General features: G+C 44.3%; 1 protein-coding gene across 1 annotated transcript in view; it reads left to right on the forward strand.

Annotated features, from left to right (window-relative positions):
* The window catches only part of LOC311007603 (MAM domain-containing glycosylphosphatidylinositol anchor protein 2), a gene marked incomplete at its 3' end in the record, with an annotated part of 194,251 nt that overhangs the window by 122,176 nt on the left and 53,176 nt on the right, over positions 1-18,899 (forward strand). Inside the window, exon 9 of the mRNA XM_084000852.1 lies at positions 11,631-11,951. Coding sequence (XP_083856978.1) covers positions 11,631-11,951 — 321 coding nt within the window. The remainder of the gene's footprint in view (positions 1-11,630; positions 11,952-18,899) is intronic.

Here is an 18,899-nt window from a genome sequence, read left to right on the forward strand (position 1 = left end):
GACAGAGACAGAGATTTGGGTGAACTGAGCCTTTAAGCCCTTTTCCTGGATGGTCTCCACAGGTTAAGAGTGTTTGTATATCCTCATTAGAGTAAATTCCAGCCCTCTATTTCAGGAACTACTGTCATCTATTGTAATTTGCAGTTCCTACACACACACACAGACAGATGCACACACATACTGTATTCTGGCGCCAACACCGGTGTTTTGTGTTGGATGTTCAATGGATTCCTGTGAACTCGAGCTGACTCCATCGGTCTTAACTAATCAGAGACTTTACATCCATCGTCCCTCCATCTAATTGGCTGCTTCCACCACTGTTCCGACTAACGTTTGCACACAGCATGTAAATAACACCGCACATCAGCCCGCCGTGTCCACCGATGCTGCATCATTCTAGCTTCCGATCATGGCATGTTGAGTATAGTCACCTAGAAACAGAGCGGTGTTGCGGCAGCCTGTCATCGTGTCCTTAGATACTCTGCTCCTCTATTGTGCATCGTTTGTTGCAAAAGAAAGCAAGACGTAGGTGCAAAGATAATAAAAATCTGTATTCTGTCACCAAAAGAATAATCAAAGGATGGAATCAGCTGTCAAACATCTTTTTTTTTCTTCTATCCGCTGGTTTATATTTTAACATCAATCAGCTCTTCTCCCTGTCAAATTTTTTTTTTTAGAAGAAACAGCTTGGAACAGCTTCATAGGCAACAAAAGAAAGAGAGCTCCTCTTGCTACATACAGTACAGTAGCACGTTTAGCACCAGCTAACAACACGTTTTTTTTCTCCAGGCGCCACAATAACGGTGAAATGCGGTGGTTAGACGGACAAAGCGATAGCACATATAATAGGACGGGGGAAACGGTGGTAATCTCCAGTGTGAGGTCAATCAATATGCAGCAAATGTGCGGTAATGTTCCGGTGTCACCGCGCATTACTTCATCACCCGTCGGCTCCGACCGAGGGGATGTGACCCCCATCGACTCCACGCCTCACCTCGGGGACGCGGCGACTGGGAGTCTCCTGCTCGCCGCTCACTCACTCACTCACTCACTCATCCCCCAGATTTCCCAGATTTTCCATGATGGAGGAGTAGGGGGAAGGGTGGGGAAGGGGGGGGGAGGGGGACTCCTGTGGGTTGGTGCTGCCGCTGGCGCAGTAGATATCTGTTTTTTTGCTTTGAATTCACTGGCATGTGCTCGCTGCTGATAAGTGACTTTTGGGCTTGTGTGAAGTTTTGCGACTTGCGATTGCAGGATTTACCCCCCTTCCCCCTCCCTCTACCTCCCCCTCCCGCCTTTTTTTTTTATGCACACATGTCGACGGGCGCACTCTCCTCTCACCGTCTTGTTTTCTTCCCCCCCCCCAATCGCACACACACCTCGCTGCCACTCACGACGTGAACATGAAAGCCGTGTCTCGACCTTGGGTGCATAATTATTGTTAGATAATCCTTTGATAATCCCTGCGCTATAAAACAGTAGGATCAATCGCACCTGCCAAGATTGTTTCCTCATTATCTTTTAAGTAGTGCAGTCTCTTCTTTTGGAGTGCCTGGGCGATGCCAATGCATTAACACAGACCCTTTAATGTGTAAAAAAACATACTGCTGTCTGACTGAGGAAATAAGCGAGGAAATGACTGACTCTATTGTGAATGTATGAAATGAAAGGTTTCCTTAAGGCTTAGATGTGATTGCTTCTTAAGCTTTCATTGTTCCAGTCAGATGTGTGGGTATGAAATATTATGAAAGTGTTGCGTTGCCATAGAGCTGTTCCTGTCATAGGAAATAATATATTGAATTTTGCTTCTGCCTGTAACAATTCCTGCTGCTTTTCTTGGATGTGACTGGGCTGTTTTCCTGGAGAATTCCTGTTCCGCGTGATGTTTCTTTCAGTCAGATTTGACACCGCGAATCAGAGGAGTGTCGGCTCTTCTCCGAGCGGTAACAGTATAGCTCCTGTGTGCCCGAGCCTTGCCTATACGCCTGCAGCCTGTTTTGGGGTGAATAAGCCTCATTTTTGTTCCTCTGCCTGTTCTCCTGAAGGGAGAAAGCCCGAGCTGCAATTAGAAGTCTTAATAAAAGCGTTTAGAGGAGATTACACTGCAGGTCTGCCAGGGTTTCGTGCTGGGGAAAGTGGTTGGAAAGCGATTGAGCCTAAAGTGTCTCTAGTCTGAACACTTTGGAGCGTGCTGCCTGTTCCAGCGTTGGCTCCGGTTCCAGATTCCAAACCCGGGCTTAGCCCCAGCCCACAGCACGTCTTTATAAAAGAGAATATTTATTATCTCCCATTCTTTCAACTTTTGATGAACACAGATTTCAACAGCTTTCATGATTTCTCCCTTTTGCAAAACAGTACTAATATTTACTATCATGACATGCTCATTAAATAAGCAACTTCTATTCTCGTCGGGGGCTTCCAGAGATTGCGAGGCTAATGCTTATTTATGAGTATGGTCTAGAAACGAGGACACAGACCTCCCCTTTGGATACCGTCAGGATTAAGAACCACAAGGCACAGAAAAGGCTGCAAAGAGCATTAGTGTAAAACATAAAGCATCCCATAAATCTCCAACAGGAACTAGCCAATTAATCCTCTCATTAGCCCGTGTGTTAAATGTGTATTTAGTGGGTGTGTCCTGCTAAATTATTGTTAGATGATGTGATTATTGCCGTTGAATGGCTGTGGCATTGAAAAGTTTTTTGGCTTCAGTTTGGAACCACCACTGGGACCATCTTAGAGATAAAATTTTAATAGCATGTAGAGTTATTACGGATGTTTTTGTGACATTTACTGTAACGCCACTTTTCAACACTGAGTCGCAAAGACGATTCCTTCTTATCGCGCTGTAATCCGTGGATTCGACCATCTTGGTTCAGGAGAACTGCTTTGCCGCCATTAACACAGTTGTGGCAGAAATCATCTCTGTTGAAACATTTGAGCATCAGCGCACACACCGGTCTGACTGACGACCACAAAGTAAGTATCAGGAGGATTGAAAGTCACCTCTCCCTCTTCTCAAGAGGCAGATAAATCCCTCCGTGATGAGTCCCTCAATTAGCACCCAGTGTTTCTGTCAATCTCAACAATCACTGCAGTTAATGAATTAAGCAAATCAATTAAGTGCTCAGTTGATTAAAAGATGAGCTGGTTTTAATGAACACAATGTACGGCCCTTTTTTTCGGCAACGATTCTGAGTCTTCGGAGGCTGCTCATCTCTTTCTATCCTGCTTTGTTGTCTGGTTGACTCTGATTCACCATGAGCTGCCATCATTCAAGTGACCATGCCACATGTGAGTCTAATAGGGACAGCATGCCCGCTGGCTGTTGACCGCACTGATGTGCTTGTTTCAGCAGCAAATTCACTGACCCCGACAAAGAGGAACCAGGTCTGCATCCTGACTCACCCACAGGGGGCAAAGGTTCAACTGCTGTTTGGTCTGCTGTGAGTGGAAACAAGTTGTTAGCTGCTTTCCACCTGCAGGTTGGAACCTGCCGAGTTTTCACACAGTGTGGTTCTTTGTTGATGTTGGTTGATGTTTCATTCTCCTTCATTGCCCTTTTTGTGGTTGATTTCTACAGCACCAGATCCACAGGAGCTAGTTCAAGAACTGGCCACATACAGTACACAATGAAAAATAGCTTCTTCAGCTTCTTCTTCATGATGCTTTGTCTGAAGTTGAAGGTGTAATTTGTAATTTTGCCATTCTTGAAGCAAGTCTCTGATTCCTATTTTCAGAAAGCGATCAACAAAGGCAGCCTCCTGATTTGTTACTGATTACCAATCCACTGCTGCTTGTAAATTTCACTAGCTGGAGCTTAATAGCTAATTTAACAGGCTGTTGTCTGCATCTTTTTAGTTTCTCAAGCTTTTTAGGCTTTGGTGCTTTATATATATATGTTGGGGGGCTTTTATGGCTTTATTATGGAGACAGTGAGAGAGTGAAAGGGGAGAGAGAGAGGAGGGGGGTCAGAATCAAACCCAGGCCTCTGCAGTTATGACAAAGTCATAGTAGCGTTCCTGCTAAAAGATGGGCCAATGAGGCGCTTCACAAGCTTTTAAAGGTGGACCCAGTCTTACTACGCCCCTTGATGACTACACACATCCATGCTATAAGACTTAGGCTAAAACTACATGTCTCAGGCAACTGTCAGCATCATCACAGGCTGACGATATGGACATGAGATGCTAATGTTAGCATAAACTCTAATAGCGTCCAGAACCAGCTAGCTGACAGTGGAGAAACACCACACAGTGGATGTGCTGCTCGTGAAAAGGGTTTTTTTCCCCCAACTCTACCACTTAAAGGTCCAGTGTGTAAAATGGGGGGAAAACCGTGACATCTAACGGTCAGTTCAGTTTACAGCGCTCATTCGCACTCACCCCTCCCATCAGCAAAGTGACGGTGGCCTCCGAGGACAAAAAACTTGTATTGTACTCGTATTTCAGGAGCATTGAGCGATGAGGTGGAGATCAAAACCATTTTACGACATGTCTGCTGTTTCCTCCTCCTTCTTCTTTCCTTCCGCCTTCTTCTTTTCGTTTATTTCGGGCTGCCGTACAAACATGGCGGCACAAGATGGTGGCAGCAAGACCCTTGCTATCTGTATATATAAAAGAATAATTATAAGGCTATGAAAACCAAACAATATAATGATACAGTATATATTCATGGGTAGTACTGTATATTCAGATTTTGCCAATAAAGCTTGCCAATTATTACACACTGGACCTTTAACGTTGTAAGTGAATGTGCTCTGTAGCCTTGGAAATAACTATGCAGTGTTTTCTCTACCATTGACCTGGGGTGGCTGTGCTGCTCTGCCTACAGTATATATAATGTCAGTATGTCCAGTATTTTCTCAATCTATACAGCAAGATAGAACAGAATGGCAGCAGAAAACATCCAACCACTGTGACATGCAGGATTATGTTATGAATTGCGAACTAAAAACATCTTTGAGCAAATTCCAGCATTTAGGTAACAAGCAAATTCAGGTCCGGAGGCAAGTCCCAGTAAGCTGTGGACTGGGATGAAGGGGTCTAACAGCTGTCCCACAGCTGGGCCGCTGTCCCGAGAAATCTGCCATATGACAACAATAGATGCCACGGTCACGCCACCTCTAGAATGATGGGCATATAACCACCTGGCAGCATATGTCAGCACAACACCTGTGATTTTTCAGAGGCTGGTTATAGACTGTGCAACCTGTCGGGGTGGGAAAACAAACTCGGTGCTAAACAAAACGTGTGCATTTATGGAGGTTTGGGGAAATCAGAGTGTAGAAGGCAGAAGCCCAGTGGTGATTCCAGTTGGAGGTAAACTGTGTTCCAGTGTTCACGTCGTGCTAAGTCCATAAAATATGTTAATAAGACTAGATAACTGGACACATTATGCACAGTGTAGCAGCATCTTTCCTCAACGGCACCACCTGAAGTCATGCTTTATGGAGGTGGCCATCTGGGAAATCACCTCCCTGTCCAGCTGGGAAAATCTGGAAGGCAAACATGAAAAAGAAAAACTTCCCCTCCCTCATTAACTACTGTCGAGGCCCCTTGAGCCATGTACATAAACTCTGGTCCTTCCACAGTCCTGCCTGCTGCTCAGCTGCAGAGAACGTGGAGGTGTGTATCTGAATCTAACATCAGAGAGAGCGCTATGGCCACAAATCAATCCACAGCCCATGAGAGTATTTGGTATTGAAAGCCTGCTGCTGCACAGTCTTGCTCACATGAATTCACGGGGGGGTTTGCGTGATTGATCGTAAGACGACTTGTAAAAATCTCAGGGGAACCACATAGGGTTCAAAAACACCCGCACAGTAGTGTGTCACCGTGGTGGGCCGTGTGCCGCTGCAGTCTATCGTCGCGCTAAGCCAATTTTAACACATCTGTGGACATTTATTACACTTCAGCAACTCGTATAGATGCTTGTCTCCCACACAAACACAAACACATTCACAAACATGCCTAACAGTGGACCTACAGGACTCCTCTCTCCGTCCCCAGAGGTCCAGAACTCAGAAGAGCACAGAGTCCTGTCACATTGTGACCAACTCATTGGCCTCAAGCTGTCCAAACACACTCTCACACATACAAAACCCCACACTCCGCAGGAGTTGCAGTGCTGGATAGTGCTACGTTGCCATGGTGACAGGGTAGTGATGTCACAGCACTTAACCGGGGGGAAAAAAAGCGGCAGCAACATGAATGTTGTTTTTTCTCAAAGACGTCCGTGCGCGCCGACACTGTAGGAAAAAAAAAAGCGAAGTGCCAGAGATTTCCATGTTGTGCGTTGGTCTCCACACTGCACGCTGTCTGCTGATGGATCCTGCTGACAGGCTTCACCAATCAGCCTTTACACATGGAGGATCATTCCAGCTAAGGTCCTAGAGATGTGTATACGGTTACTGACGCCAAACAAGGAGGTCCATTCCCAATTTTGGCCCAAACAACATCACACACACACACACACACACACACACACACACACACACACACACACACACACACACACACACACACATACACAGAGACACACATATACACAGTGTTTTCAGCCAGTAACAACAACTAGAAGCATCCCATTGAGGAACAGAGGCAGGATCACAGCATGGTGTCACCCGTGGGCGAGAGGAGAAACACTCAGCTGTACGCACACACACACACACACACACACACACACATACACATACAGAGGCATAAAACCCACGTAAGCGCACACTACACAAGCATACGCACACAGCGGGCATGCCCTGCAGGCATCACTGGCATTTGGATGGCTTTGGCACAATGAGAGCACAGTGAAGACCAGGAGCAGGCTCTCTGCCACACTGAGCATCTCAGTGGTCAGTCTCACACACAGAGGCAGGGTGTTCACTTGGAAAGAGGAGAGCAGGAGGAAAAACCAGATACAGAGCAAAGCAAGAGGGAGACGGCCGAGTGTCCGCGTGCATATGCGCCTGTTTGCGTTTCCACGACGGCGCACGGGGGGAGAGAGACAATGGCAGCTGATAGCCAGTATTTGTGCTGCCAAACCCAATAGGCCGACAACTGTAATTGCCTGCCTAATCTGGGCTGTGGAGAGGCCAGGTGTAATGATGGCAACTCAGTGAATACACCTCTCCTCTACTCGCTAATGGATGCTTGCTGCTCTCCTCCTATCCTGCTGCTGTCAGTTCGCCATTTCGCTGTTTGGGCCCAAGGAATTGTTCAGAAAAGTGGAGAAAATATGCTGTGGAAAAAGAAATATGTCAGTTCTTGACACCTGGCTGGGCTCAGTGGGGAGACATTGTGTGAATACCAATCGGCAAATGTATGAGAATGAAATGAGTGTCCGCTATCATTGTCGCTGTGGAGGATCATTTTTGCGGCTCCTTTGCTGCCAAATAGCTTTGCCAAGATGTATCTGTGAATGACCAGTCTTCATTATCCCATGCATGTTTATGCATCACATACCTGAGAAGGTCTAGATAAAGGTTGGACTAACCGATGGGCAGCCAAACGTGTGGGTGACAATGGCCGGGAAGGCAACTGAGGAATTTCCATCTGTTGTAATACAATGATTAATCAGAACAGTGTTTTCTACAGTGCAGCTGGTTCACAGCTGATGTGAGCAGCATTTTTATATTCGCTGTGAACAGAATGATTCCTCCATCACAAGTACAGTTCCTCTTAACACATGTTATTGGCCTACAGCTCATTGTTTTGTTTTTTATTTTACACTCACAACAGCTGAAGTAAGCAACCAGGTGGTGAAGATAAAATAAGAAGATAAGATGCTGATAAGATAAGACAAGATAAGAAAAAGTTTATTCGCCATTTGTGCATTTGTTAAGGTACATAAATTATTATGCAGAGGACACTCAGAGTACAAAAGTAAAAGAGTATAAAGATACTCTACAATCAGCAAGTGCAAACAATTATAAAGAAGATACAGTATGTAAACAGTAAAAAGTAAAGAAAAAGAGTAGAAACAGTAAAGAGTAGAAAGACAATAAATACAGTAAATAAAAATAAATATCAAATAGATACTTTACACTGCACCGAGGGATGTTGCACATTTCCCATTCATTGCACATTTCCCGTTCCCCGTGGTGAAGCTATATTTTCACCAGGGCTTGTTTCAAAGGAAAACTACACTTGGACTGAAAGAATGAGTGATATTCGCGAGGTTTTCAGAAAAGCCCAAACTCAAAATGAACGCTAACATTGTTCTGCGTCTGTGATCATTCCATAAAAAGCTCAGAAAGAGAGAATTCTTTCACGCTGCGCCTCATTCACAATCTTTGTTCAGTCTTTAGACATGTCTTGCCGGCGTTAACAATAACCTCAATTTGCTGGGCGGCGTATGAGTTTTTATTTTCATTTTAGGTTGAAGTACATCGTGTTATAACAAAAACATTAGAAATGGGGGACGGGTGTTGTTGAGCTTTTTTCTGGCTTCTACAAGTTTGAGCTGGTCTGTAGCCTTTTGACTCACTTTAAGGCCTGACGATGTAGCGGTGGTTAGATCATTGAGATGACAGCGGGATCGTTGCTTCTCACCCAGACAGAAATGGGGTCAAAAGAAATATGGCTGGACTCTTTCGTTTTCTGGAGATTGCGGGTGATTTCATCACTATGAAACTTCACTGTGTCTTGACTCCATTCCAGCTGCACTATTGTTTGGGCAGAATGACAGTGATTGGAAAATCATCAGGGAAGCATGACACGGTTTCATCATCGCTGAGAAGATTTTCACTCCTCGAATCGCTGGCTGTAAACTATTTTTGGGAGCAGTGGTACAAAATAGTCTTGGAGTCTGCTGATGGTTTGGACTCGCACAAAAATACATTAACACACTGACACACACACTCACACACACAGAGCACTCTAGGAGCCAGAGCAATTTGCCAGGTTTACTAATTAAACAAATTTACTTGGCCAGCATGCTTGATGAGGAACCAGACTGCCTGATCCAACCTGCTAGTTTTCCGGCTTCGCTAACTTAGAACACACACACACACACACACATGCACACACACACAGACACAGTAGGCACACTCAAAGAGGCCTGCAACTACGTCCAGCAATTTGGCACTTTACACTTCTTTTATTATTCATTGCTAACTTTCAGCCAGGCTGTAAAATGTCCGTTAAACAAAGGCAAAATATTTATTGGGTCATATTTTATAACACGGGCAGCAATAAAGCCGTATCACCTTTGGGAGGGCTCTGCTGTGAACGCTCTGAATAACATGATGCTGGGGGGTGAGATGGAGAAGCTGCCTGAGGAGGAGGAGGGCAGGGAGGTAAAAGGCTGCAGAGTGATGGCAGAGATACTGCTGATGGTGATGATGATGAGGATGAGGATTATGAATGTTGAAATGATGATGCGTGATGCAAATGTGACGATGATGATGATGATGATGACACTGCTACATTATGCTGATGATTTTAACGGCGAATGCTGGCAATGATGATTGTGTGATCTTAAAGGAGTAATGCGCTGTTGTTGCTTAGAGGATGTACTGTAGAGCACACACAGTAGAATGTGTTTCAGAGATTATGGGATGGATTCATTTACTGTTTTGTGTGAGTTGTATAGCCCATTCCCACTTGCAACCCAGGAACTATTTCAGGAACCTCCATTTGTTTCACCGTTGTTCAAGTGCCTCCTCTGGGTGCTTTGATGTTTTCCAATGGCCCAGGAACAAGGTGGAGTTTGCAGAGCTGAATGTCACTGAGTGGTTCAGCATAAACTATTCAGCTGCTTGAACTTTTAACTAGAGGAACCCCAGAGTGCAACCAGCGTCAGTAGGACAAGGGTTGCACATTTCTTGTAATATTAATTGATGGAAAGACTTTGTCGGCTTCCTGCTCTCCTGTCAGAGACATACTGTAGAGTGCATGAATCATAGGCCCGAGGGAGAGGTGATCAAGTCAACAACAAGGACAAAAACTTAAAGGGATAATTCAACATTTTGGTACATTGGCCCATTGCCGTAATCCCTATAGTTTTAGGAGTAGGTTTGTTACCTTTAATTGTCGGTGCAAGCTATTTTTAGAACGGCGGAGCAGAGCCGTGAGCTGCTCAGAGCTACGCTACTGAGGCTAATGCGATTTTTTTGGTTTCCCTAATCAAACTCATCAAATACACAATCCAACAACTCCAAAATGCTCTAACAGAACATTATGAGTTGTTTTCGAGGGAAATGCAGAGACTGCTTGCCGAAAACAATCAGCGGTTTTGCATGAATTTCCCTTGAAAACACGTTCCATTACTAGTTAGTAGTCCATTACTACTCATAGCGTGGTGAAAGTTGGATTGTGTATTTGATGAGGGAAACCAAGAAATCCCATTAGCCTCCGTTAGTGTAGCTCTGAGCAGCTTGCGGCTCTGCTCTGCCGTTCTAAAAATAGCTTGCACTGACAAATAAATGTAACAAACCTACTGCTAAGACTATAGGGATTATGGCAATGGGCCAATTTGCCAAAATGTTGAACTATCCCTTTAAAGGAACGGTTTGATATTTTGAGAAACAGGCTTATCTACTTTCTTGCTGATACAGTAGGTAGATGAAGATTTAAATCAGTTTTAGTTCTCACAATTCAGTATGGAGACCGTTAGCTTAGCACAAAGACTGGAAATAGATGATTACAGCTAGCCTGGCCCAGTCCACAGGTATTATAATCCACCCGCCGACACTTACAAAGCTTTCCAATTAACACGTTATACAGAATCTGAAGTTGTGTTATCAGCGTGAGATCCCCAGACAACCTGCTGAGGCTCTGGAAAGTCACTGTGCCCGCACAAGCAATAGCCTGGCACGTAGTACACTGTAAAAACATTTTTCTACAGGTTAAACAAACTAGATTTAACATGTGGATTTTTTACCTCAAGACAGAGTCAGGGTGGCTGTTTGCCTCTATTTCCATTGTTGTCCACAGGTGTGAGGGAGGTGTCGATCTTCTCCCTGAACTTATAAGCTAGAAAGTGAACAAGCCTTTTTACCAAAATGTTATTCCTTTCCTTTATCTGGTAGATTGTTGCTGTCTAAGAGCAGAGAACACAGCTGGTATAAACAGTACAATAACTGAGTTGTTTCATTGTGTGAAACTGGTGTTACAAACATTCTCATTTTTTAAATCTTTTGTCACATTAGTTTAAAATTCTTTTCAAATCAGTTCTTCACATGGAGATTCTTCAGATTTAGCTCCTTCATTTCCTGACTTTAGTTCCTGTGGCTGTACCTGGGTCTGTTTTGTTGAAAAGGGGTTTTTACTTATCATTTTCTTCGAGCGGTATGTTTACAAAGTGCATCTGCTTGTCAGGTCTTCATTGCATTGCTAATTGTTTGCCATTGCTTGATGACATTAAACTTCCTCATTTGCTGTCCTCCATGGTGGTGTTACTTAAAAACCACATGCTCAGATTGTCTTAGCCATTGCTGCTTCTAATATCTGCATGGTCCTTCCATACAAAGCTATGTGTGTGTGTGTGTGTGTGTGTGGCTGAGACTCTGCTTCATCGCCATTGCAACTTGGATGCTCATTCGCTCCCCCCATATCCTCCACGCCACCTCTCCCCCCGAGTCGACCATTTCCTCTTACCCCGCCTGCTGACTTTCTAGAGCCCCATATCAGTCCCTCCTCTGTTTTTCTCTTTCTTAGTTCCCCCCAACCTGACAGTCCCCCGGGGCAAGTCCCCCCTGGTGGCCCGAGAGGGTGACACAGTGGAGCTGGAGTGCCTTGTTTCAGGGAAGCCTAAGCCCATCATCCTGTGGTCGAGAGCGGATAAGGAGGCGCCCATGCCGGACGGCAGCATGCAGATGGAGAGTTACGACGGTGTGCTGCGGATTGTTAATGTGTCCAGGGAGATGACGGGCTCGTACCGCTGCCAGACCAGCCAGTATAACGGCTTCAACGTTAAACCCCGGGAGGCTTTGGTGGAGCTGATCGTGCAATGTGAGTAGACATTATATATATAAATGTGTGTGTAGGTTGTTTTATGGTGATATAATGTGTGTTTTCTTTGTATGCAGTGTAATTAATCTTTATGTTTTCAAGTCCAGTGTGACCAGCATTGAACGTTATCCCATTTCTTCCCCTCCACGCCCATCCAATTTGCTTCTGAAGGCTGTAAAATTAGCAGCGTCCCCTGGTACCCTGAGTCAGGGTGAGGGAGCAGCTCTGACTCCACCTCTTACACCGAGGGGAGGACTTTATCTGCTGAGCGTGAACTGAGCAGAACTAATATTAACAAAGGCACAAAGCTCTAGATACTGAGGTCCGCACTTGTTAGGGACTGGACTGTCTGCATGTTTGTGTGTATATAAATGTGCGTGTGTGTATCAGAGGAGCCCCAAAAACTCCATATATACTCCATATCCCCAGGCCTCGGACCCTCTGCTACAGTACTGAGAAACCCCTTCCCCTCCTTTAAGATGTGACATTCAAAGATGGCTTAACAGCTAATTAGCGAGCGGCTAATTTATTCCCACTAGTATTCATTTTGTATTCATTTATGGAGATTTGAATAGAATATTTCGAATGAACGTCGGAGATCCAAAGCTGTGTCACTCATTCACGGGCCTGGGATGTTTCTCTGCCGAGAAAAGAGCGGAAGACGGATGGGAAGGAAAAATGAAAGCGATCCATGTAGAGTGCTTACGATTCTCTGGCAAGTGATTACAAGAAATAGAAAAACTGAGTCTCATAGCCACGGCTCTATTGTTTTATTTTTTTTTTTCTCATGGCCTACTTAGTTAATCCATGCATTCTTCCCTCTCAATTTACTGTAATCTGGAAAGAACCTATGCAGCAGCATGTCATTCGTAAACTACTGTGAAATGTATGGTAGTTAACATGCTGTGTGCTGACTGCCATGTTTTAAGTGGCCTCAGCATTGGACTCGCCAGACCACAAGACAGCAGAAAAATATCCAACAACTTTTTAAAGTGCGCTGTAAAACTGAATTATGGCCGCAGCTCAACCGGAGTTTTGATTCAAGACGAACTTGACACTCCCACTACCAATATTTTGATTGAAGAGGAACAAGAGCAGTCCCCGTTCTGCTCTAGTCGACAAGGATTAGCGCATAATTCTGCCCTCATTTTTTTTCAAGAGTTTTATTGTACTCTTTGCTATGACGTTCACGTTTCAGCTTAGCTGCTACCCACTGTGCTGTGTTAAGAGAATTAATGAAGTTTTGATGTGCTTTGAAGAAGACTGTTGAATTTTTGGCTGAATTGATTATGATTATGCAGCGATGACAACCCATATCAAAGGTTAGTGGCTCTGCTATGCACCAATGCTGACACCAGAAAGTAAACAAAGGATTTAGACTCTAAGATGCCCTTCGTTAATTAGCCACACTCGGTGGATCTGCTGCCTCATGCGAAGAGGGGTGTGGTGGGATAGGAACAAATTGTTGAATACAGAAATGAAAGAAGAAGATTGGCGCTAATAGCCTTTTGTAAAGCATGATTAAAAGGCTTCTGTATATTCACGCAGCAATCCTCGTGTTGAACATGTCACCATGCCCTACTTTTGAACATTGCATTGAAACATCTAGTGCCTGTTAGTCCATGTGGAGTATTAACACATATCGCCTCAGTTATTCTAAAACAGTTGAAGAATGGATGATGCTGCTTCCCCCTTTGATCTCTCTCAGCAGAGAGCGGTTTAATGCCACAAGCAGCAATAGGTCACCGTGATCCCGCTGCCATTTGGAGAGCAGCAGGGGCACGTACAGTATACTGTGTACCATTTATCTCCAGGCAGCACAATCAGTGCAGAATAAAAGCAAATAAGTCCTAACTGTCCAAAAGCACCTCGGTCAGCAGCTACAATACCGCAGCGTTTATGAAAATTTGTATTTTCTCTTCTGATAGAAACAACAATGAAAAGGAAGGTGAAGCGTTTAAGCCCAGCCTTTCCAAAACAAAAAGTGTTTTTTGGTTTAAGGTGTGAGTGGAATGTGGGATGAAGACATCATGATAACAGACTGACATTTACCAGATGCAGCCAGGTCACGTTCCATCACCACCGTGGCCGCTGGAGATATCTGATGCCAGTCTAGCACCTATGTCTTACACCGTGTCCACACAGGAGGCGGAGTGCAAGCAGCACATTATCAGGGCAGCAGCAGCAGCAGCAGCAGCTCCGGTGCTCTGTCTGTGTCCACACACATTACACAGGCACAGTGCTGAGTTATAGGTCAGCCACGTTTCGAGCAGTGATGTGAATAATGGTGTTATAAATAAACAGCATTACTAACGGAGCTAATTTTTTCAGTAACGAGTAATCAAAAAAGTTACTGTTTACCCCGTTATAACTCCGTTACCGTTACTGACAATAAAATGCGCCGTTACTTGACTCAAGTAGTCCCGTCACAAAATAATAAAACACCCATTTAAAGCATGGCAAATGTGCAGGTCACAACTTGTCCATGAGAGCATTTGGGAGTTGGATTGGATTGTGTATTTGATTAGTTTTGAGGAACAGGGGACATGTACCATTCACCTCTATTGTGTTCACTGAGCAGCTCACGTCTCTGCCCCACAGATCTCAAAACAACATGCACCAATAATTAAAGGTAATGAACCTACTGCTATGACTATAGGGATTATGGCAATAGGCGATTTTTGCCAAAATGTTGAACTATCCCTTTAAGTGTAGAACGTTATATAGGCTGCACATCATAATTCAGTCCATCAACTGGTTGGGAAAAAGCTGTTTATCTGGAACCAACTCACTCAGTATTCCCACTCAGCAGGCTCTGTGACGGTATACTGAGTGAGTTGGTTAGTTCCAGATAAACAAGGGGATGGGGGGTGAGTCCAAGTAATGGGCTCTATGCACAGCTCCACTACTTCCTGAACTTTCCTGTCTTACATTATTTGACAAACTGATTAATCCAGGTGTGTCTGACCATTGTGACTACTCAGACACACCTGGATTAATCAGTTTGTCCAATAATGTAAGACAGGAAATAAAGGAGCTGCCTTAAGTTGAGGAAGTAGGAGCTGTGCATAGAGCCCATTTGACATATTTGAGCATTTTATTTTAAAATAGTAATGCAATAGTTACTTTTCCTGGCAATTAGTTACTCTTATAATGTAATAACTCAATTACTTTTGGGGGAAAGTAATGAGTAACTATTACTTTACTTTATTTGTTTATTTGAATGGGACATTGCACATTAATGGACATAACATGTAAATATGCCAGATAGCAAGATGCTAATTTCCATCCGTAGTCCCATTAACATAAAAACAGTTCAACAGCAGTACACATTACACATAATATAACAAAATAAATACATAGCCTTAAAAAAAGAAAAAGTAGACTCATGACTAATTACTTTTTAAAAGTAACGCGCCCGACACTGATTTTGAGGCACTCAGACCTCAACACACAATCACTGTAGTTTTGTAAATGACGGACATGAAATAGTATGAAAATATGAATTAGTCTTCAGCTTACATTTCTAAGCGTTGATCATGTGAGAAACACAAGTGAAATAAAAACGCAGCTGAAACAATGTCTGCCTCATTATCTTTACACACTGGCTCTACATGTATTTCTGCCAGTGAGGCCTACTGTACTGTAGATCTTCTAAGATGCCTTTGTTCACGGTCAGTTTTCATGACATTTATACTCGATGTAACAGTTCATTGTTATTTACCATGGCTTTACATGTACACAGCAAAACTTGTTTTGCTCGTTCGCGTTCAATGTCCCCCTCCGCTCCGAAACGCTAATCATGACTTGCAGATAACAGAACTAAGATAAAATGGCTGCGCTATCTGCTGCCACGTTGATCATTACTGTGCTGCGAGGAGCGTCTCCACACAGCAGAAGTCAAGATGCCAACCATGACGCACAACGTCGTCATCATCATCTCTCCACTATCTGCAATAAAGGCGTGCGCTTTAAAAGATAATTCAGAAATAGATGAGCTGCAAATGTGCTGTCAGTGCATGTACTGAACAAATACTTCAGACACACAAAATTTGAAAAAGTGGCCGCTGAAGGAAGGAGAGTAACGGCGGAGCTGCATCCAGATGTGTTTAAATGTGATGAAGAGTAACCATAGAGATGATGAGTATCAGTCAACAGCTGCCCCTCTAGGAGGCGGAGGAGCGAGACCTTAAAGCAGATATCAGCTTCACGGCCGTTTCGGCTAATGCTGCGTTCAAGGCAGGCTTTTGAAACCGTAAGTTACAGCTTCAAGTCACAACTACGACTTGGTAGCGTTCCAGGTAACCCGTAGCTCGTGTTTTTACCATCCTGTTGTCTGTGAAAGTTCCCTATAACGGCCACTCGTAACTTCCGACCCGTGAACTCGTACCAGATCGAACTGGTATGACTTCACAGGAAGGAAAAACACAAAGTACGAGTTTCTTTGAAAGCACCATGAGTTAGCAGCCCCCGCCCTTGTCAGGCATCAATTGGTCCTCGTGCTACGTCACCACATTCACGCGCATCCCTTGGCTGCACACACAGCCCTTCATGCCGTTCTCTCTCCTCATTGGATAACACTTGTATCCCACAAGGAAAATTTTCTCCTCGGGTTACAGCAGAGCAGAGTGACGGAGAGACTCGTGTTTAGGCTGAAATACTTCATGTAAGTGATTGCTGACGGAAAATAGGACTATTTAGGACTTATATTAACAAAAACATTCCACTGATATCTGCTTTAAACCAAACTTTAAATTCATGGAGCGTTACCCAGCTACTGAATATACACCGACCAGCCATAACATTAAAACAGATGACTGATCTTTACTGTTGTGACTCATTGGTCTAGATAGCATTTTCCTGTTTTAAGAATCATTAGTAATTTGATTCGAAACTCAATTTGTACTTTCATTTATTTTCAAAAAAAAAAAAAAAACAGATCACTCACCACATTCAAATCAGTCACCTGTTTTGATGTTACGGCTGATGAGCGTGTGATGAATACAAAACATCCCAGGTCCGGGGTTTCAAATGAATCACATACTTAATTCCCCTGCGCAGCTATAGTGGAAGAGCTGGAAAAACATGTATTTTGAAGAAGCAGAGATGTAATTAACATGAAGCTCCACAACCTGTGAATGACCTCATCTCAGCGTGGAGGTCAACACCACGGGCGCTTTCAGGCCAGATTTCCCCTCCTCTGACATCCAACCAGAAAAGGTCACCTACTATCACACTCTGCTGCACCCTGCGCTCACTGCAGCAGACAGGGGTCACTTACAGGGAGGGGATGCTGTTAGTGACACTCACGTGGAGAAGATGTGGCTTTGGAGGGAGGGAAGGTAGGGTCGCGTGGGGTGGGGAGGAATTAAGACTCCCAAGCATCGAGTGAAGCAGACATGTTATTATCAAATCATTCCCTTTCTCCAAAAGATGCACGTAGTTGCGTCAGAGGATGACAGACAAGACAAGACAAAGACGCACATCCATTCCCTCCTGATAGTTCTGCCTCCTTCCTTTCAACACAAAGCATTTCCAGAATGCAATTATTTCTGATTATGAAGCGTTATTTTAATAAAGCACCCCTCTTACGCTACAGTTCTTGATGTCATGCAGCACTTTCATCTGTTCTGCATCTTCAAAGCAGACCACATAATGAAGAGACTTATTAAGGTCTTTGGTATTGATAAATCAATCATTCTGCCATGTTCTCGCTTCAGTGCCAGATCTTCTCATCAGAGTCCTGTTTCTAATTAATAGCTGGCTTCAAAGTCCAGGTTTAAAAAGCACAAACAATCCGCTCTCGAGTCGTTCGATCGCTTTGACGGAATTAGAGAATATTTAAGGAATGTGTCCGCCGTGTGCGAACATCAACGCACTCCGCGACATTCGCCAAATACATAGACCCCTCGCTCGTCTTTCTCAGCTAGAGCATTTACTTTATTAACACAATCCGGCCCTCGCTTTTGTTGTTTGCTCTGAACGCCTGTCGGTATGCCCCCTCCTTTTCCTTCTCTTGGCCTGTCTCATGGTGTGTAAGCACAAGCCAATCCCTCTGAGATGCTTTTCTCGCCTCCATTTCCAGGTCCCAGCGTGAGCCACCCGCCTTTGGTGGTGAGCCATGTGCAAAGCCGCGTTTAGTAACTTGATCAAGGGACCGAGGTACAGTCCTCTGAAGGAAAGAGCATTAGAGGCGTGAAGGAACGACTCTGGCAAGTCAACAGCTTTGATATGTAAAAACCTGCATCTGTTGGCTGGCAGAGGCGCCGCCAGGAGGAGAGAGGTAGAGGGAATGGAAGACGTTTGCCTTTAGAATCGTGGCTCTAATAGAATTGCAAACGCCAAATCCCAAGCTGTGACACCCTAATGTTCTTAGTCAAACTGACTTGGCATGGTCCAGGGGCTTGAGAGAGAGAGGGAGCGAGGAAGCAGAGAGAAGACGGAGGTATAGGCTGGTGTCCTGTCCTAGATACCACTGTCTGTCAGAGTGAGAGTTATCAAGCTCTACTCGAGCACAGATGCACAGGAATCTTTTATCCAGGCTTCCCTTCTGTTCCTCCTCACGTCGTCCATGACACCTGCCTGATGCAACCCTGTGATTGTCCCCCAGAGCCAGCGGCCCCGCTATCTGACATACATCAAAAAGACACACCGGGATAAAGAGCTACTGTCTGAGCAGAAGTAATGAGCAGAATTACACGATTATTGTTTTTAATTAATTTTCCTTTCTGCATCAAGGAGACCTGCAATGCTGGCCCCCGAGGCCCACTCTAATGTGAATCATATTAGAGCGATTCACATTAGCCTAACGCCAGCCCAACACCAGCAAATTAATCTTTTGCATTACAGCAGAGGGCTCACACACCACATTTGGGGATGAAATTTTAATAACCTTTTTTTTTTTTTTTTTTTTACGGAACAATGTTGAATTGATCAGCCGCATCAAAT

Source organism: Trachurus trachurus (assembly GCF_905171665.1).
Source record: "Trachurus trachurus genome assembly, chromosome: 24".
In the NCBI taxonomy this organism is placed as follows: Eukaryota; Metazoa; Chordata; class Actinopteri; order Carangiformes; family Carangidae; genus Trachurus; species Trachurus trachurus.